We start from the raw sequence: 21,968 nt of genomic DNA, 5'->3' as shown, positions 1-21,968 counted from the left end.
TACTATGTTCTCATTTTTGGTGTAGGATGTGGGACCAACATAGGTTAGGAAGCAATTGTTCTTGTCTGATGGACGATTGTATCCCACTAATCAAACGAGCCTTCAAAGCTTTTCTGGATAATCCAAGAAAAAAAAAAACATCATCAACCTCACATTGGTTGGCCTCCCATTGGTAAAACCTTGAGTCTCCCAACCCAACAAGTAGTGCACCCAACTTTGACCTTGTGACAGGGATGCCACCCCTGAGTTAGGGATGGCAGTGGACTGGGGCGGGGGTGGGGGACAAGGTCTCCACCCCACCCCGTTTCAAAATCGGAACCTCCTCCCTCGCCTCCATCCCCGGTGCAAACAGGGGTGAGGCGGGCAGGGCCCCGTTTCCCCTTAGTTTATAGTAATCCCTTGAAGGATTGGGGGTGGGGTGGGGATTGGGATGGGGCAGGGCGAGGAAAGGCGCAAGTCCATCCCCTCACGGGGATAGCTTTTAACCTTCATCCCCGCCTCCATCCCCGTTTCATGCCCTTCATCCCTGGTCCAAATGGGGCGAGGCGGGGCGGGGCCCGTTGTCCCCCGGTCCATTACCATCCCTATTCTGACATGCAAATCTGCTTATAGGTCGTGTGTCCGCCACACATTCATGGGTCAATCTCTTTATCTTTATCATGTTCAATCCAACCCAATTACATATAATATATATCCGATTAGGTAATAGCTTTTTCCATCCAACTCCACGTCCGTATCAGATTAAGCAAGATCTGATTAGGTTGGATTCAGTAAAGCCCCGACCCAAACTGAATCGGACCCATTTTCATCCCCTTATATGCAACTTCTTCTCAAGATTGATCATCTGAAACCAACGCAACATATGATGCAAGTCTTAGTCCATATCTGAATGAGACAGGAAAAAGTAGGATCCATCATGTCGATGGTGATCCTGTAAAAAAGAACCAAAAAAAAGTGCTTTTGCATGTAAAAAGTATAAATGCGTAAGGTTTGAACCAAATCTGAACATATATCCTCTATAAAATATGAGAACAACCTGGCTAAACGGATTAGAATCGGAGTTGAATACACATTCAGATCTTATTTAAGTAGCAATTATCGAGTGAAAATACGAACCCCGGGCGGGTTGTGAGAAGTTACCTGAAAGCTAAAAATGGCAATTTTCTCACGATACAACAACAACTACGCCTTCATCCCAAAACAATTGGGGTCAGCGATATGAACCAAAAAAGAAATTCATTTTGGGTCTTCCACATGAATCCTTTTCCTCCAATCATTTCTATCCAACGCCATGTCCTCGGTGAGGTTCAAAGCATTCATATCCTTTCCTATCATCTCCATTCAAGTCTTCCTAGGCCTACCCCGACCTCTTTTAACTAATATATTTTCCCATTTCTCCAACCTTCTAACTGGAGCATCATTAGGCCTTCGCCGAATATGTCCAAACCACCGTAAACGATTCTCTCGCATCTTATTTTCAATGAAGCAGGTAAACTCCGGGTGCGGAATTCAAATTTAATTTTGTATAATATAACTTGCATAACACTGTTAACACATAAGTTAAATCACTAACAATATATGAAACCTATACAGTGATGCCAACAATGGCCTGGCACATGAAAAAATTACAAAGAAAAACCAACGACCTTAGTCCGACTCTGCTATTCAGAGTAACACAAGAAACTGGATATGTAACACTTTGTAATGGTAGTTGTTCAGGATCATGATTGGATAAAAAATATATAAAAAAAATCATGATTGGATCGATCAGATACCAATGCAAAACTTTAGTTTTTAACGTATTGCAGATAGAATTTAGAAAGTTCAAGCAAGATTACAGTTGCTTGCCCATCGGAGGCAGAGCACATCCACTTTAACATTTATCCCTTACCAAACCACCAAATAGCTTCATATGAACCATTTCCATTATGTGCACATTGTTGTAGTAAGTGCTGGCCAGTAGTTTTGATCTATCTTATTTGCTATTCATCCCTAATCTACATATGACTAACCATCATAAAGAGGCAGGTATAAGCCCTTTGATCATCGTCTACAAATTGGTAAGCATTTTAAAAAACCTATGGATTTAGAATGAGAGACCAAGGTTGCGAGATTAGGAAGTGGATACGACAAATGATTTAGGAAGCGAAAGTGAGAAGCACCGCATTTAAAAATGTATAGGAAGCGGGAAGCGAGGAATAAAAAACTAATGTAAGAATTGAATGAGAATACAAATGAAACACAAATAAAAACTAAAATAAAAGCGACTATTCTTAAATTTCATGATTTTTTAGTATAATAATTAAATTTTTAACAAAATCTAAAAAAGATGACTGCCAATTTAGAAAAAATAAATGAAAGTGAGTGAGAAGCGTGATGAAAAACACATAAAAAACATGAAAAGTAGAGTAAGAAAATAATGCGTGTGGAAAGCATAGAAAAAGCGTGGGAGAATCGAGATTCTCATCAAGTTTCGGAAGCGAGGAGTATCGCGCTTTCGAAGTGAGCTTCCAGAAAACAAGCTTCCCACCTATCTAAGAAGCTTTCGTTAACTTTGTGACAGACTGCCTTTATGCGAGTCAGATGAAAAATTAAACAATGGCGCTTTCTACAGTGCTCACATAGACAACTCCAACGAAGAGGAAACACTCCAGCTTGTGAGCCTAGCTCGAAGCAAGCCTACAACTGCTACGATGCCTACAACATTCAGATCCCATGTTTAAGTTGTAAAATATCAAAACTTACCAAGCATTCATACATGAGTGCACGCATGCACCATGAGCATATACTCATAATTGCTCACCAAAAATACACAATTAACAAACACAAGAAAAGAGAAAACGGTACGGGTAGGGACAAAGCATTACATGTATACCAACAGTCATGAGTATTTTCTCAACAGAGGAAATAAAGAAATTTGTGTATGCTTAGATATTGAAATGGGCACATAGTTGGCGAATAAAGCTTCTATTGATGAACCACAAAAAAAAGGTTTCACCTATCAGTAAAATGTCAAGCACCAAGTATGTGTTACTGGCCAAAGAGAGAAGGGAAGAGTGTGTCTCCGCTTACCTTTTCATGGCCATTTTCTCTGTTCAACTTGACCTTGCATATGTGCTAACAATCTTAGAAGGCTGCCCATCCAAATGCAGTGTCCTTGGCTGATCCTGAGTCAGTCACCTGAGGAAGGCTTCTCTGCAATCCCAAATAAATCATTAGATTATCCCATTGTTAATCTCAAGCATGCGAAAGGTGCCTGTGTCTGCGTGTGCATATATATATATATATATATATAGAGAGAGAGAGAGAGAGAGAGAGAGAGAGATTTCCCTTTAAGAATGAAAAAACAGACCTCAATCTTGGAGAAATCTGACAAAGGATCGGTACTATGACTTGCACTTTCTTTTGAGACATGGAGACGTCCAGCATTATAGGTCATTCGAGCAGCAACAAGATCATTAGGTGGTGGTGGAAGAGGCGACATGATCTTGGGTGCATCACTTGGTGGAGGTGCCAGACATCCGCTAGCATTCCCTGTGCCAGACGCTCCACCATGTATTCCAGCAGCTGATAACATGCCAGTTCCAGTGGATGGTTTGCTCTTCACATTGATCCTAATTGTTTCTCCTTCCTGATAAACCAACAATTGTTAATCCAAATAAAAACAAAGGGACTAGCTTACAACTTGAGGCACAAACCAAGATCAGTTACCAATAAGGGATTCGTGTGCCAACAGAGAATTCAATTACCAGCTGGATAGGTTGCTAATCAACTTCAGTGACCAACTGCTAGCTGGTAATCATGCATGCTATTACCTTACAATATTGATATGGACTTGCACGCTCATATTGGCAGACCAATACAAACTTTAAAAAGTTGCCGTCAGAATGCAAACTGGCTATTTTAAATCAGCAGCTCACAGAAGATGTGTAGTTCCCTTTCCATGTCCTATATCTCAAGCTGATTCTTCAGCAACAGTAACAGCATGTTTAATTGTCTTCAACAATTCCCAAAACTTAAAGTTTTTCATATCCATATGGATTAAATCTCGTTTTTTCCATTTGTTCTGAGATTTTCCACATTGATGAAGTTGAGAGTACGAGAATTTAGTTATAGAAAGACCGGGCTCACTATGTAAGGTTTAAATTGATGTGATGCATTAGAAACCTAGAGTAGGAGAATTTAATTTCCGTTTGAATGCTACATTGACGTGATGTATTAGATATCCCGAACTATAATACACTGAGATTGCTCTCACGGATGGTTCATGCTAAAAATGGCATATCCATCTGTTAAAATGTACTCATCAATTACTGTAATTAGATATATTTTATATATAGAAAAGATGATACATATACATATATGGTATATATGTATATGTATCTTCCTAATTATATATATATATATAATATATATTTTTCTATATTAGCCGTAGGGGTAGTTTAGTCATTTTACCTATTTTTACGCATATTCCATTTTGGAATATGATTGTATTTTCTCTTTTATTTTTATTTTTTTTTTTTTCTAAATTTATGTTTTGTGGTTTGCGCCACATTGGAGGACTCCCCAAAGAGTCGTTGGGGAGCCCCCAACGGTCACAAATGTGACCGTTGGGGGCTCCCAACGACTCCTTTGGGAGCCCCCTATGTGGCTCCTCAAAGGCTTATAAATATGGGCTTTCCCCCTTGTATTTGGTAAACTTCTTAAAAGAGCTTTTGCTCTATTGTAATGGGCATTACACCCTTCTTCTCTTCAATAATATTAACTTATGCCTTATAGGCATTTTTGCCCCTTTCGTGGGTTTATGTGTTAGCACATTATGTGCTTGTGTTTTCCCCTTTAGTGGGTATATCGGCACTTCATGTGCATGTGTATTGGTTCATTATTGAACCTAATGTATTCAAAGCCGTTTCTTAACATGGTATCAGAGCAAGGTTGGGATCGAGTTGCTCTTTGTTGCATCGGGAAGCGTGCTATTCAAGAAATTTTAAAGAAAAAATGGTGAAGTCCTCATTTCTCTCTTTGTTTCTTAAAATTATTTGGTATGCATTATATTTCTTTAAGTATTGTGCATTATGAAGAATTAAATATATTTTGCATATGTGTTCTCTTTGTCATTATGAGTTTGCGTTCTTAACATTTCATTGAACTTTTTTTCGTATATTAATTTTTTTCGTATGTCTTTTCTTGAAAGTTTTTTTATTGGTAAATTCTAAAACCGGTGAACTTGTTTTTCGAATAATTAAATATGTGATTGCTCAAAGCATGGTCTAATGGGTCGATAAAAAAAAAAATATGACCATTGGAATTTTTGAATTTATACCTAATTTTGGTTGTAAGAACACCGTTTATATGAAAAATAAGTCTTTTTAAGAAAAAAAAATAAAATGTTTGTGAGATATGTAGCATTGCTCACATACTCTCATCATAATTGTTGGTGCTTTTCATAACATCGTGTGATTGACATATATTAACTATGAAAAATTCTTTATTAATTTTTTATTTTCCTACCTAATGAATTCTTTTCATATGAGCAATATTTGATTAAGAAGGCAATTTATAATACCGGTTGAATTAAATTTTAAAAATGATCTCATGAAATATGGTTATTTTCTTTACATTCTTCAATTCAATTTCAAGAATGTGTTTTATTATAAAACTTATGGTCTTTATTAATGTTTGTTGCATACTTATTACATTAGGAGTTGGTTATAATCTATTAAGTCATATGTTTTTAATAATATTATGAATTTTTGTTTATAGATTTATGTCATAACGCAATCCTATTGTTCTTTTTTGTTGGGTTTTTCTCCACTTTAACGAAGTTTTCCCTCTTCCTTTCGTATATACCCTCTTTTGAGGATTTGTTTTTGTGTTGTATCTCTCGTTGAGAGGCCTTTTGATCCTTGTGAATCTTCTTATGAGTATATACTCTTTGAGAAGATTTCATGATAAGCTTCTTTTTAAATGACAATATTGGTTTTATGAGATTTTTTAAATATTACCATCTTCATGAATGTTTGGGAGCTCTCTCTCTTTTTTTAAATAAGAAATGTTTATATTGTCTTCTTTAGGGCTTGTGTTTGTTTTGTCCCTTGTTGGACTTGTAAGATTGTTTCTTTTATCGTTGTAAGTGCTTCCGCAATATCTTGTTATATGTTGTCCTAAATTTGTTATTTGCTCATTTTAAGATTATTGTCATTCGACATCTTGTATTGCGTAAAAAAATACATCTATTATAATTTGATGTGCATATAATTGCACTTTATATCTATCATAGTTAAAGGCTTGCCTTTTGATATAAATGACTTCTTTTTAAAGATTTGATCATGATTAAGCATAATTCGTGTTTATGCAAAATTATTGTTGTGATTGATTATATTGGACCTTTGATTTGATTTTTTCAAATCGGCCCGCTCTGTAAAATCACGTATTTGGAAAATGATTTCCTTATGTGTTCTTTGCCTTTTTATGGCATTTATTTTTTATATGATGCATCAATCCTTTTTGGCCTTGTTATTGTTATATTAGAGATGATTCTTGAGGTGAGTTATGGGCACCTTGTGTTATGTCATTTTAGATTGTCCACTTACCATATTAAAGATGATTGTTGAGGTGAGTTATGGGCACCTTGGGACTCTAAAATGATTTGTTATATGATCTCTAATTATGAGTGTGTCTCTCGTCTTCTCCTTTTATAACTCTTATCTAAGTGTCATAATATATGGACAAGAACTCTTTGATTACATCTTTGTGTGTTGGTAGCCCTATGGTGGCTTTGTTCTCTTGGTCTAGTAGCTGAACACACTTGTCTTGAGTGTTATTATATGTAGACAAGGCACGTTGATTCACACTATGGTATGTAATTTTAGTCCATGTTGGCATTTGTGTCCTTGTTCTAGTCGCTGAAATGTATGCCCATAGTTGACTTCTTTCACTCATTTCAAGTGTCACTTTATGTAGACAAGAGATGTATTGTGTTTTAGCCCATGGTTGGCTTGATACTCTTGTTCTAGTAGCTAAACATACTTGATTTTGAGTGTCTTTTTACGTAAACAAGAGATGCTTTTGGTCTATGTTGGCGTATATTATCTTGTTCTTGTCGTTAATACACTCATTTCAAGTATTATTACATATAGACAAGAGGTATTTTTACACACCTTTGTGTGTGTCTTTTGGCCTTTAATGACATTATGGTTATGTTCTTGTTCTAGTAGCTTATACACTTGATTTGTGGGTTTTGTAGGACTAATGAGGTAATTGCTTGTAGTAGATGAACTATTGTTGAAATTTGTGAAATTTCATTCATATTTTGTCTTTTAAAAATACAAGAGAATCATATCATCTATGTCACACGGACTCGGCTCCAAGGTCGCCGCACCCGCGTCGACACGCACCGACACGGGTGCGGCTCGGACTCGGTCAACCCGACCCTGGGTGTGGTCAACGCACCCAGGGTCATTTTGGTCCATTTTTTGGAAAAAAAATTTTTTGAATTTTTTTTTGAATTTTCTGGGCTACAGCTGTAAGGAAAAAAACCCATCACAACTAAAAAACCTGTACACTTTCAAGTTTTAAGTACAGAATGGGCACAACTCAAGTTTTTGTGGTTTTTTCCTGTACGAAGAAAGTGAATTATTACAGTGTATGAAGAAAGTGCCCAAAAGTGAATTATTCTTGTATGAAGAAAGTGTACAGAATGCCTTCACAACTCATCACCTGTCCCCTAATGGGCACAACTTTGACCGAGTCTTATATATATATATATTTTTAATATATATATATATATATATATATATATATATATATATATATATATATATATATATATATATATATAGCCGAGTCCCTGTGTCCAAAATTTTTGAAATTGCACCGCACCCGTGTCGCACCCGCACCCGCACCCATGTGACATAGCATATCATTAATATGCATATTTTAAAATCAATTTTTTTTGGCATTTAATCTACATATTAAGTGCTTATGGTTTTGGTCACCTTTGTATTTAATATATAAAATGAATTTTTATAATTGCAATTATTTGAGTGAGATGTTCCTAAATGTGTAAGGTTCTCTACTAAAATAGAGAAATGTGTAGATTATGCATTGCAAAATGAATAAAAAAAAATGAATGTAATAAGTATGTAACACCCATTAATTCATACCTCTTTATAAGCTTCTTATGAAGCCTTTTATGAGTGAAATATATTTTGCCACCTCTCTTGTGTGTTTGACCGCTTTTGTGCTTTATTTTGCCCATTAGTGGCCTCTTGTGTATGTGCGTGCTTCCGTGCTTACTCTTGGAGATTTTGTCTCTCTTGTTTGGCACTTCATTATAAGCGTCTTATGGGGTCCCATGGCGGACCATTGCTTTATTCCCCATTGTGGGGTTGTGTTTTGTTCATTTTTGGAGCTTGTGAAAGCATTATGCATTCTTGTAATTCGTTTCCTCTCTCTCTTTGACATGATATATGATTTTGAAATATTGGTTTTCTAAATTTTCTTTTCATGCTAAAGTAATTATCCTATCATGTGCTTTAAATTACCATGCATAAGTTATATTTTTGCACCATTGTTTTGTGGGTGAGTCATCCGATATGGTTTTGATTAATTCATTTTGTTAGGAATGTTCCATTTGAGTAAAGTGCAAAGATATTTTTTACTTGTTTTTTGTTGTTATTCCACAAGATCTTGGAGATAGGATAAAAAGAAGTACCTTGGATAGATCGGGAAATGTGTTCACCATTAAAAGACAATTGGAGGAAGGCATTTGCAAATTTCAATGGCATCCTTACCGAAGCCTCTTAGAGTCTTGCGACTTTTCAATCTTTTTGTTTCCCCACGCAAAGTTTGAGGGGGGGGTGTTAAAATGTACTCATCAATTATTGTAATTAGATATATTTTATATATATAAAAGATGATACATATACATATATGGTATATATGTATATGTATCTTCCTAATTATATATATATATATATATAATATTTTTCTATATTAGCCGTAGGGGTAGTTTAGTTATTTTACCTATTTTTACGCATATTCCATTTTGGAATATGATTGTATTTTCTTTTTTTTTTTCTTTTCTTTTTTTCTAAATTTATTTTTTGTGGTTTGCGCCATATTGGAGGACTCACCGAAGAGTCGTTAGGGAGCCCCCAACAGTCACAAATGTGACCGTTGGGGGCTCCCAACGACTCCTTTGGGAGCCCCCTATGTGGCTCCTCAAAGGCTTATAAATAGGGGATTTCCCCCTTGTATTTGGTAATCTTCTTAAAGGAGCTTTTTCTCCATTGTAATGAGTGTTACACCCTTCTTCTCTTCAATAATATTAACCTATGCCTTATAGACATTTTTGCCCCTTTCGTGGGTTTATGTGTTAGCACATTATGTGCTTGTGTTTTCCCCTTTAGTGGGTATATCGGCACTTCATGTGCATGTGTATTGGTTCATTATTGAACCTAATGTATTCAAAGTCGTTTCTTAACACCATCCACTTTGACAAGAGAATCTCATTTAAGACATACAACCTCCTGATATTCCCCAATAATTCAAGAATTTCCTGCACAGTTCCAACCCGTCAAAGTTCATGCACGATAATTGTAGGACATTCACCCCAAATTACAGAGCTACGCATCCAAAAGCTGATGTTCGCTGGCATATGCAGATGAACAGAACACACACATGCATGTATATAGCTTTTAGTAAATTTCTTCGAATCTACCATGACAATATTGTGATATTATTGCAAACTTTACTTTTTATTTTTGAAAAAAATGCATAAGAGAAGTGGTCAATAAATATCATGATATTTGGTTGCCAACTTGGGAACTTACTAATGAAGCATCTTGAAATGCCCCTCATCTAGGCATATCAAGGGCAGCACACATTAGTTGACAATAGAAGATAGGGTCTACAAGAAGCTAAAATCATAGTATGTAAACTACCTTTGGATGGCTGGTCATGTTGTTCTCATTAAGCACGTTATCCCACATCTCTCCACAAGATTCCAAAGAAAGTTGCAAGCAGGCTGGAGAAAGCTCTGGCAAGATTCCTTTGAAAAAATGGAACAGAGCAATGTTTCCATTTGGCCTCATGGGGACTTTTAACTCAGCTTGATATAAGGAGGGTGGTATTGATGATTATGTCCTAGCTTTTAAAATGGTGATAACTGTTACGGAGAGAGAATGGATGGCGTTCACCTCACATTAGGAACAAATATGGGAACAAGCATCTGTTCTATCACTTGTCAAAATTACTCATAAAGGTTATATGGATTTTCAGTCCAAGTTATGCCTACCTAAACAAAGCCTGACGTTGATACAACCAAGTTTCTTTTCTCAGAAAGATAGCAGGAAAAATAGAAACTGATATTGTTCTTTCAACCTTCCAGGCCTTGCAGACCAGGAATTTCTTCATTTAGATGTTTAAAGTGCCTCCAGCCTTGAACATATGGTGTTTAAGATGTTATTTATAAGAACAGGATTCAAAATAATTTTACAGGGTTTGATAACATGCAGGACTCCATGGAGAACATAATTCTTGGGTTCTTCTATGTTGTTTCAATACAAAGGATGGAGGAATACTAAACATTAACCAGGAAAGCAGACGAATTTGACAGAAATTTAGTTCTTCCTCTTTTGTGGCTTAGATTTTTTTCAACAGCAGGATTCTGCTAGATTAACTATTGGCTGGAGAGGAAAAAACAATATAATCCAAAATAAAGTGCATGCAGTTAACCAACAACAGCAATATAAGATATCCAACTAGGGGGTAAGGACGCTTCTGATGTTTTAAAGAGTGTTTCAAGCAGTTTATGGACCAGACAGCTTCCAAATCCAAGATTTTGCTTTGCAATTATTTGAATGTATAGATGCACTTTTGGCAAAAATAAGGCTCTGTTTGGGAGCCTTTGTTGGAAGCAGTGATGAAATCAGTGGATTTGGCAACACCATACTCATGAGGACGTTTTTGAAATCCACCCATTTATAACACCATCTCCCTTCCCAACACTCGCTCCCATCTCCGGCTCTCCTTCCAAAACGGTAACTCCAATCAAAGGAGATGCTTGGGATTTGGTGAATTCCCCATCACCGGTCCCAATTATGGCTCCCAAATAGAGCCTAATTGCAGTTAGGTCATTTTCCAATACATTTACTCCAGGAATCCGAATCTTCAAGAGAGTGCATGTTTGGCAGAATAGATTAGTTTCACACCTCTTAGTGTCGGATTAATGAACTTGGTAAGTCATTAGAACCCTAACCTCCTGAAAACTGCAACTAATAGTTTGTTATCACACCATATAGCAGAAGAACAGTATACGGTTGATAATATCTACATATCAACCAAGTACCTCCTTCGGCATTTGCAATTCATTCCAATGGTTGTTCAGGAAAGCCTGACCTTTCTTTTTCCCTAATGGCTTCCTCATGCATTCATTTACTGCTGTTGAGATAGTTCAAGTTACACCCTAGCAAGAGGTGGAGATTTATATGGAAATGGTGGCTCATATCAGCCAGGTGGTTTACCTGGCTTGAGAGGAATGAGCAGCCGTTCAACAGGAAGATATTTTCACTTTTATCTATTCATCACTCTGTTTGGAAGGAAATTCATGCTTGTGCTATTCTCAAATGGCCTGACAGCGTCTTATCATGGATTCGGCATGAAAAAATTGGGTTCTAACTGCTTTCTGTTAAGTTTTCAATGTCTGTCTGTCTTGGTGATCCCTCATCACCCAGTTTCTGAAAAAAAACCTTACTTTCCCTTCAAGAATATCTACATATCAACTTGGTATTCAACACTAACCTGAAATATCGACTCGATGATAGGAGGTATATATTGACTGAAATGGAAATTATTCCAGCAAAGATCTTTAAATTAATAAGTCTCGTAGAACAATACATTATAATATTATCTATTTTCCAGAAAAAAATTGTATCATATTTAGCATTTGAGACAATTACATAATTCAGACCTTAAACAATTACCAAATGGGCACATAAAGGAGAATGTGTCAGTGAAATATTTATTGTACATAAGATCAGGTAGATGTATGCTTAAACACCAACCAGAACAAGATAGACAGATTATCAAGAAGATTCTTCTTTCGAGAAAACCAAATGTCCTGGATATCTGCCAAAACAGAACAAATAATACGTCACGAGTACATATCAAAGTGCAGTGACATCATATGTAGCCACTCTATGGCACAAACTTTCTCACCAGAACCCACAGGTTATAGGAATCGAAAGTGGAAAAATCCAGACGCACAGGCCCTTTAGGATGAACAGATCAACTTCTTTTCTAGAGCAAACCCAAAAGGTACCAACAAATTGCATGTCCACACATAATGAAGGCATGCAGTTTACAAAATAGGGTTCCTGTATGATTTCTTCCTCCCATTGAGGAACAGAGATTCAAAAAATAATCAATCTATTACACGACAAGTGATTACAACAGCTTAACCAGGATATGGTCCAATGAAATCTAATACCCGTCAAATATAAAATGATACCAATAAATTAAAGCTGTAGAGAACACAATCAATTAATTAATCAACAACAGGCTCAAAGAAATAAACAATCAAACAACAGAACTGAACTTTGGATGAACCAAAAGAGGGGAAAATAAAAAAAAAAGATGAACATTCAACCATGAAAATAAAACCAGAGAAAATAAGCATAACCTGAAGCCTCTTAATACCTCAAAAGATCGATAGGAAAGCCTGAAATTACATGCTTGTTTCACACTTCTACAGCTTTATGGGAAACTCGCTTAAAATGGAAAGCTTGCTTCTCCCCGATGTGAAAATGGCTTCTTTCATATTGGAAATGCCTTTTTTCGTAATTCTCAACATTAACGTTCTTATTATAAACTTACATATATAATGTTTTTTTTTTCGTAATAAGACTTAAAATTCATTTTAAGTTAAAAAGACTGATTTTAACTTTTAACTAATCCTTATTTCATTTCCTACGCGTTTATATTGCTCTTTGTTGTGCTCTTCTCCTTATGCTTCATAAGCGCTTCAAACTTTATGCATCCAGGCACTTCTTAGACACACACTTCTTGCTTCAAAGTTCAAACTTCACGCATCCAGGAACTTCTTGAACATACGCTTGTGGCTTCACGCTTCACGCATCTCTTCTCACAACCGCTTCAAACTTTATGCATCCAAGCACTTCTTAGACACACACTTCTTGCTTCAAAGTTCAAACTTCACGCATCCAGGAACTTCTTGAACATACGCTTGTGGCTTCACGCTTCACGCATCTCTTCTCACAACCGCTTCTTACTCTGATAACTATGGAGAAGACTGTCGTAAATTTGTAACCAATATAACTTTTCTCATACATTACCTAAATCAATTATCAAACTTAAAGAAGAAGCCAAGAAACATGATTCCCAGAAAATTCTCTAAACAAGCCTCCAAAGAAACCATAAGGATATCATCAATCATTCCGTTACCTTCAATCTGTGATTCACTGCAGGATGAATGTTAATGTGGCTATCATCGTTCTCTTCCCCTGAATCCCTCTCGTGCTCCCTCTTGTCATACTTATCATGATCCGAGAGGGCGACGTTGAAATCGAACGCCTCGTTCCTCTCGGCGAAGCCCAAGCCGATGAACGCATGCTTGCCGCTACCGTCCTCGATCTTCAGCACAAAGTAGCGCGACGAATCAAGAACAGTTTCCACGGAATTCTCCCGCTGGCCAGGAAGGACGAAGCAGGCGGCGAAGAGCTCGCCGGAATTCGGATCCTCGAGCCGAATCTCGCACCTGCCTTTGCAAGAGACAACCCTCAATCTCCCCGACCAAATCCTATCGGATTGAAGCCACTCTCCGCATTTGTAGCCACCACTAGAGCTTCTCGGAGGAATTTTGTACACGGAGACTTCCCGGACGACAAGGAGAGTGTTCTCGAATGCTTCTTCTTCCTCAAATGACATTATTTTCAAAGAATCCAGGGCTTTCCTCGATATGGGTATCGAACAATCGAAGCAAAAGTAGCGGATTTGAGGAGATTTTGATGGTAGAAGTGATCAAATTATAGCAGATTTTTGTGGGGTTGATGTTATTTGAATAGATTCGAAGAAGAAATTGGGGATTCTATTCGGAGATGAAGAAGTCGGGGTGTGGGATCGAATTCTAGAAATTCTTTTAAGCACTTGATGTTCAAGCACAAAGTGTGTCTCGAATCTAGATGGTGGGAACGGATTTTCCAGGAGGAATTCGAAGGGGAATTCAGAGATATTCCTTGTTTCAACAGGGTGAATGAAGAAGAGATCGAAGATTTCGAGATTCGAGAATGGATTGATTTAGAAAACGGATATATATATAGAGAGAGAGAACCCTTTGCTTCACCAACAAATATAATTATTTTTTTAATTTCTTACGGAACATCAAGATTGCTTTTGGAGTTCCGCTTACCTCTTGATCAAGAAACTTTAATTACCAGAATATCCCACTACCAGGTTTAAGTCATTTCTGCCTGGTTGCTCTGACACCAGTAAAGGGTGTTGCCAAGTTATCTTGGTTTGAGCCGACCCAAATCAACTGGCCTCCTTTGAAGACATGCTTGTGCAGAGATAGTATCTATTGGTGGCTCGGATAGAATTTGCATGCCTCGCTAAGGCTTTACTTCATCTCCATTTCCAATCCTTCCAGCAAGTTTCACTTTCTTATAGTTCAGTTCCATATCCAGTCCATGCAGCAAATTGCACTTTTACTTGAAACCCTAACCCAGTTCAAATTGGTTATAGTTTTAAGATGAAATTAGATAAAGACTTATACACACACATAGGTTTTCGGATTTTTTTAGTGTTTTTTTTTTTCACAAATCTAACCCCATATATGTATTCAGCATGGTCAATTTACTGTGAATCGACACATATCAGGTTTTCTCTCAAAGAAAAAAAAATGATATTTAGATCCTCCAAAATTTATAAAGAATTTGGACCATTGATTATTCAAACCTTATAAAAATCTATTCGTAGGGTCCGATCACTTGTTTACGGACACTACTTAGCTATGGGGTTCTGTTTGGTTAGAATATCCAGATAAATGAGATATTGAAAATAAAATAATTGAGATAACATTTTTTGGGGTGTTTGAATATCCAAATCCAAATCCAAATCGGATTTTTTTTATTTTCAAAAAATCCTGAAAAGTTCTACCCCAAATTCAAGAAATCTTCCACAATAACAGTGGTGATGGTGATGTTTCTATGTTCATACCTTGATCCAGCCGTCCATTTTGGCAACCAACGGATACCAGTCTAATGGTATGATCATCTCTTGCCTGCTGATTGCTACGATGGACGGTAGTGATGCCTTGTCACAACACACGTGCACACACACAATGCCATTGGGGAATTGCCATACTGCAGTGAAAAAGTAGAAAAAGGAAATACAAGTCCATTCATCTCTTCGTTAAGAAACTACCAATCCGTCAGTTCAAAAATTTCACCCAATCACGTCGTACAGAAGCATCATCCGACGGTTCCAATGAGCGGAAGGCATCAGACGCGGATCGAAGCTAGATCCAACGGCCAGAGTCTCACTAAACCGAGATAAAAGCGAAGCGTCTCTGCCCGCCACATTCTGCATCATTCGCCACATCGAGATTTCTCCCGTTTGCGAGCGACGATCTGAGAGAGAGAGAGAGAGAGAGAGAGGAAAGGGTCGTTCGGAGCGGAGATGTCAGGGCGAGGGAAAGGAGGGAAGGGGCTGGGGAAGGGCGGAGCGAAGAGGCACCGTAAGGTGCTGAGGGACAACATCCAGGGGATCACGAAGCCGGCCATCCGCCGTCTGGCCCGCCGTGGGGGAGTGAAGCGCATCAGCGGGCTCATCTACGAGGAGACGAGGGGCGTCCTCAAGATCTTCCTCGAGAACGTCATCCGCGACGCCGTCACCTACACTGAGCACGCCCGCCGAAAGACGGTCACTGCCATGGATGTCGTCTACGCGCTCAAGAGGCAGGGCCGTACCCTCTATGGTTTCGGGGGTTGATTTCAGCGTTTCTTTTCCCCCATTCGCTCGTCTTCTTTTTTGGTGGGGGTCTTGTTCGTTTTTAGTTGGTGCTTTTTGGTGGCGTTGTTACTTGCGATCGTTGGGGTTTTTGGGGGTCTATGGAGGTGTTCCTGTGAATATGATCTAACCCCCTTTCTTTGTTCGTATTTGTTGGCGGTGTATACAGTGTCAAAACCAGATTGTGAATTCTGGTTTTCTCAACGAATGAATTACACGCTAATTCTCTTTGATGTTAAGACTGGTACTTCTGTAGCTTCGAGTTTGTTTTTCTTTTTCTTTCTTTTTTTTCTGCAGGCATTGATTCTGATACGTTTTGGGCTGTTCTTATGAGAAGCAACCTTTTTTACTTGGGAATTTGCAATTTCCTACCATCAGTTGGAAAATTTGAAGATTCTGGGTTTTCCTTGAATTTGTATCTATTCGAGTAAGCTAGCGGCTCGGTCCTCTAGTCTGGTTGTGTTTCGTCGGGGGTCAGTGATTAGTAGTAGCAGAAGCAAGTCGAGCGAACGTCCCCTTTGGAATTTAAAATCCTGCCCGAATTTGTGTTTGTTACAATGTGATCTGTACCAGCCCATGTTTAACTCCGTCCATGCGGATCAGTCCCAACACAAGCTCCCTGGGAGTTGTCAATTGAGTCAGCATGACCCGATTTCAACCAGTTTGATTAACTAATCGGGTTGCAACTGATTGATTCATGCATTTCATGGGCTTATGCTTAATTTATAATTTTCGAATTATAACTGGGTTAACTTTCTATTATTATCTGCCATTTTAATGTAAAATGTACTAAAAAAAAGAGGGCGTTTGAAAGCCTCGTATCTCATGTCCAAGGATTTGAGGCGGTGTAGGGCATTCTAATGTGGTGCCAGCCGTACGCCAAGATTGAAGGATATCCAAATGAGCAATCTTAGATCAAGGATATGAGATCTTTGGTATAAAGGGGATAATGAACTCTATAATAAATATTGCCAGATTTATAAAAAATCTTGAGATAATGTTATGAGAAATTGCCCGAAAGTTTAAAATGGTAATTTCTTGCAAGATTTTCAAACTGTGACCAATATATTTGTATTTATGGTTTTAGCAGGTATTTATCATGAAAACTCCTGGGATTTTTTATTTTTAAATGTGTTTTATTTATATTTTCTTATATTTTTTTTATATTATTTATTTTTTTATTGCCAAGATTTAGCCAAAAAAATTGAGAAATTTATGAAAATTTTCAAAATCTCTCGAATTTTTTACTCCCAAGATTTTGTCGTTTATAACTTTTGTAGATACATGGATTTGAGAATGGGATCTATTCTCAAATCCTCAGATCTTAAATCTGAAGATCATTTAGAGGTTTTCATATTTGACCAAGTGAAGTCTTTCATTCTTACAAACACAGCCTTAATGTTGGACCAAGCATTGGTTTACGGTATCTATTTGAATTTGAATGTAATTCAAATTCATTTAGATCCAAATCCAAAACCATCACCTCAGTCTTTTATTTTGAAAGGCAAGCTGGGGTTAGGCAGACCTGGCTTCTAGAGCTTGTGAGATCTTGTCAACTTGGTCATTTTTCATTAAATCTTTTGGAGTCTCACTAATGACCTTAATTCCATGTGCAGCGTGCTTATTGAAAAACAATGACAAATATAAATATTATAAAATATGATGTTAGTGCGGTTCAAGCTCATGTCAACATAAAACTTAAGTTGCCAAGGCCTGGCTTATTAGGGGTGGCAATCCTGTCGGGTTGGTGGGTCAGGTTAACGGGTTAGTGGGTCAGAGTACCTCAACATGAACATGACCTGTTTATTAAATGGGTCGGATGTGGCAAACAAGAACACAATCCATTTATTAAATGGGTAACTTGACATGACACAGTTAACTTGTTTAATAAACGGGTCGGGTTGACTTGACATGACATGATTACATGACACGGTGACCTTTTTATTAAATGGGTCAACCCGATAACATAGACACGATAACTGATCCGAGTAACCTGAATAACACAATTAGAAACACAAAAAAAAAATACATATACTTTTTTTCTGTGAATCTCAATATGTAAGTGTACTACCAACATCAACATAAAGTCATAAACATAAAGACAACATCAAGGTAATTGTCTTACAAGTTACAACCATACTATAAACATATCCACCAAGTTGTTTTACAATCATCAAGATAAACATAAATAATTAAACGGGTTGACTTGCCCACCTAACCCGTTTATTAAAAGAGTCAAACAGGTTGACATACCCCTAACACGAACATGACCTGTTTAATAAACGGGTTAGGTGGGTCAACCCGTTTAAGCCAAACCCTAACCCAGCTAGGAAGCGGGTTGAAGGGTCAGGTCACATTTTGCCACCCTTATGGCTTATGCAGGGGTGATGCCCATGGGATTTGAACCTAGACTGCCCGTCTAACAGTCAAGGACCCGCTTGAAAAGTTCAATTTTTTTACCACGATATTTAGGGGTGGCATCAAGCCAGGTACCTAACGGGGCTATTGATTACTTGACCCGTTATGGATCAGGTCACGTCTGCAAATTGCAGCCCAGACATGATTAAACTTGGGCCGAGCCCGACCCGATGAAATAATCGAGCCTGAAATGGGCAGAACCCTTATGTAAAATGCAAAGGCCGGATATACCCAACCCGTTAACTGGGTCAAAGCTAAAGGGCCAGACTCCATCCCGATTATAACTAGTACGTTCCTGGCTCGGGCCAAAATACGGATTAAGCCTGCGGGTCTTTATCAGGCCGGTCCAATGGCCAACCCTAACAATATAAAAGAAATTTCTATTTTTATTACTTTTCAACTAGTGAATTTGCGGTGATAATTTGCATATAAAAAACAATATAAAAGAAATTCGATTTCACACGAGACATTGAGGGGACCGTATTCGCAGTTTAAAAGTTTGGACACTGAATTCAAGTACTTAACCGGTTTTTGGACCACCTGGACCCGACCCGCTCACGTAGTCAAAGACTCAGAGAGTCACAGGCGTGAATTGAGCGCCACGCTGCTTCAAAAATTTCGATGCTGTGCTGACGTGGTTAGGTTAGCGTCCTGGGTGCCCTAAAACGCCCCAACCCAAGTATTCACGTCCTGCAAATGCCTCACATAAAGCGCCACTCCTCAGCTTCATTCCATTCGTTCCGGCGAGAGGCAGAGAAGGAGAAGCTACCATCATCCCGACGCCTCGAGTGTAAGGACTTTTTAACTCTTTCCTCTTAGAGTTGTTCATTCAGATGTAGTGACAGAAAAACCATAGAGCAACAAACTAGAGTATGTTGAAATTGGTACCACGATTGGTTTTTGGTTGAGAAACTTCATGTTCTCTGAAAATTCAATGATGGTTGTTTCCCTTTTAGTTGTTTGGAGCCCTTATTAGGAGAAAATTAGCTGGAAGGAATTCCGAGGGAACGAGCTATATGTGGGGTTTCTTTTTCAGGTTAGCGGGTAGATTTGAATCTGTTGTATGATAAAGAAGAGATGGCGTGCATCCTTTACTTTCAGAGATGTGTATTTTGTGCTCCATTCGATCACCCGGAGTCCGGGAGTTCTTGTGGCCGGATTGATGGTGTGACAAAGATGGATGTAACCGAAAGGGGGAACAACACTACTTGGGGAAGAAGGGTTTTGTTGTTACGGCATCGTCGAGGTCTGCAAAGGAGAGTCTGTCTTGATCGGGTTATTCCCGGTACTGTGAACGGGAACGGTTTTGCTGTTACTGTAACGGGCACCCGAAAAAAATCACGGGAATCTCCTCCCTCATCTTCTGATGGGCCTTACATCGAGAACGATCAGGTATCGAATAGTGAGATCCTGTGGCTGCTCTGCAGGAGTGGGAAAATGGTCGAGGCTGGAAATCTCATCGATATAATGGCGAGGCTTAGTCAGGTTCCTGATTTCTCGACCTGCATATCGGTCATTCGTGGCTTGATCAAGAGCGATAGGATCGACAAAGCCAGGAGGGTTTTGAATATCATGGTTTTTTCTGGTGGGATCCCTGACGCTATTACTTATAACATGTTGATTAGTAATCTGTGTCGGAAAGGACAGTTAAATTTTGCAATTGGTGTTCTAGATAGTATGAGCTTTAGTGGGTGCCCTCCGGATGTTATCTCGTATAATGCCATCCTAAGGAGCTTGTTTGGTATGGGGAGAATTGATCAGGCTGTCAGGTTTTGGAAGGGCCAATTGAGAAAAGGTTGCCCTCCTTATATAATCACATACACCGTGTTCCTAGAGTTGGTGTACAAGCATCGCGGGGTTGAATATGCCCTCGAGATCTTAGATGACATGGCAACTGAAGGTTGCTATCCTGACATTGTGACATACAATTCTCTGATCAATATAGCGTGTAAACAAGGGAAGCATGATGATGTGAACATGATGCTTTCAGACATGTTGGCTCGGGGGCTGCCACCCAATTCTGTGACATACAATACTTTGCTCCATGGTCTTTCCAGAATTGGAAGAAGGACAGAGGCAGAGGAGATTCTCTCAATCATGAACCGGAGTTCTAATCCTCCTACTGTTGTTTCTTACAATATCTTGATCAACTGTCTGTGTAAATCTGGACTCTTGGATCAGGCAATTAATTTCTTAGATCGGATGGTTTCTGGGGGTTGTTGTCCTGATATCATCACGTATAATACTCTCCTATATGCAATCTGTAAGGAGGGCATGACAGATGAAGCGTTTGCCATACTTCATGTATTGGGGGATAATGGTTATACTCTTGTTCAGTCTAGCTATAACACTGTAATTGATGGTTTATCAAAGAAAGGTGATATAGGCAAAGCAATGGGGTTGCTGAGGGAGATGATTAGCCGCAGGGTTTTTCCCGATGACATCACTTACAATTCATTGATTGCTGGGCTTTGTAGGGAAAACATGGTTGAGGCAGCGCTTAAGATGTTGAAGGAAATGAATAGGAGAAAGCATAAACCGAAGATTGTGACCTTTAATGCTGTTATCCAAGGCTTATGCAGGATAAATAAAGTGGATGTTGCAATTGACATCCTGACTATGATGATTTTGAAACAGTGCAAGCCCAATGAGGCCACATATGCCACATTGATCAAGGGAGTGGATGCTGCTGGGAAAAGGAAAGAAGCCATTGAACTGCGTAATAAGTTGATCGAGCACAAGGTTCTCAGGAAAAAAGTAGGGGAAAGATTAATACCTGAAAGTTCATCATTTTGACAGTTTTTTTGTCATGCATATTGTCGGTAAATCATAAACTGGTGGAGCCTCCTATTGACATATTTGCGATGCAGCATTCGGTTTTAGGAGGATATTCGTTTTCACTAACCTGAAGATTCGGTGAATGCGCATTCAAGGGGGGCAACTGAAGCATCTTTTGTTGCACCTTCTCTGATGATTTCAGTTTGATAAAACTCCAACCTTAATGAGTGGAATGAATCGAATCTCCATGGGGCAGTATCATTAGCTCCACTTTGTTTGCCTTTTCTGTTTATCGAGGTAAGTCACAATTTTGCAGTCCTAGATCTGAGAGTTTCTTTTGTACATGTTCTTAAAAGGATTGAATGAGAGGTGCTTTCTTCTTTAAAGGATGAATTTTTTTATCTTTGATTGAAATGATTTGTACATATGAATTAAATTAGTTTGGGGTGTAGCCTGTTTCAGAACCGTGTTTATTGTAGCTGTTGGTACTAGTATCGTGTACAATGCATTGTCAGTTGTAAGTAATTTTATCAAAATCTTGCACATGTGCACACATGCTTGCACACACACACACACACAAAAGATGCATGCCCACATTCTGATATGGAAGTATTTCTAGGTGTTGGGCTTACATCTTACAAATGCTTATCTTCATAAATGGACAGTCCATGTTATATTGCAAACATGTTCCTTTTGCAGGCTTGATCCTTTGTCACAGGGCAGAATGTATTCATGAATCGTTC

At 38.4% G+C, this 21,968-nt stretch overlaps 3 protein-coding genes across 3 annotated transcripts; 2 read left to right on the top strand and 1 right to left on the bottom strand.

Annotated features, from left to right (window-relative positions):
• Positions 1-2,718: 2,718 nt before the first annotated feature.
• LOC149817496 (uncharacterized protein At1g03900-like) lies at positions 2,719-14,781 on the bottom strand. Its single transcript, XM_089985310.1, has 3 exons — positions 13,468-14,781; positions 3,353-3,631; positions 2,719-3,195 (listed from the first exon to the last, which is right to left on the bottom strand). The coding sequence occupies exons 1-3, from the start codon at positions 13,948-13,950 to the stop codon at positions 3,127-3,129; spliced, it is 831 nt and encodes a 276-aa protein (XP_089841436.1). The 5' UTR covers positions 13,951-14,781; the 3' UTR covers positions 2,719-3,126.
• An 824-nt stretch (positions 14,782-15,605) lies between these two features.
• LOC149817495 (histone H4) lies at positions 15,606-16,249 on the top strand. Its single transcript, XM_089984699.1, has one exon. It carries the CDS (start codon positions 15,700-15,702, stop codon positions 16,009-16,011), a length of 312 nt encoding a protein of 103 aa, XP_089840825.1. The 5' UTR covers positions 15,606-15,699; the 3' UTR covers positions 16,012-16,249.
• Positions 16,250-19,093: 2,844 nt separating this feature from the next.
• Positions 19,094-21,676, top strand: LOC149817494 (uncharacterized). The gene has a single exon (XM_089984625.1). It carries the CDS (start codon positions 19,525-19,527, stop codon positions 21,241-21,243), a length of 1,719 nt encoding a protein of 572 aa, XP_089840751.1. The 5' UTR covers positions 19,094-19,524; the 3' UTR covers positions 21,244-21,676.
• Positions 21,677-21,968: the final 292 nt, after the last annotated feature.

The sequence above is a fragment of the Nuphar pumila genome, chromosome 13 (assembly GCF_984573655.1).
Source record: "Nuphar pumila chromosome 13, dmNupPumi1.hap1.1, whole genome shotgun sequence".
In the NCBI taxonomy this organism is placed as follows: Eukaryota; Viridiplantae; Streptophyta; class Magnoliopsida; order Nymphaeales; family Nymphaeaceae; genus Nuphar; species Nuphar pumila.
Note: the sequence above shows the minus strand (reverse complement) of the source record. Positions and strands in the feature narration are given on the sequence as shown.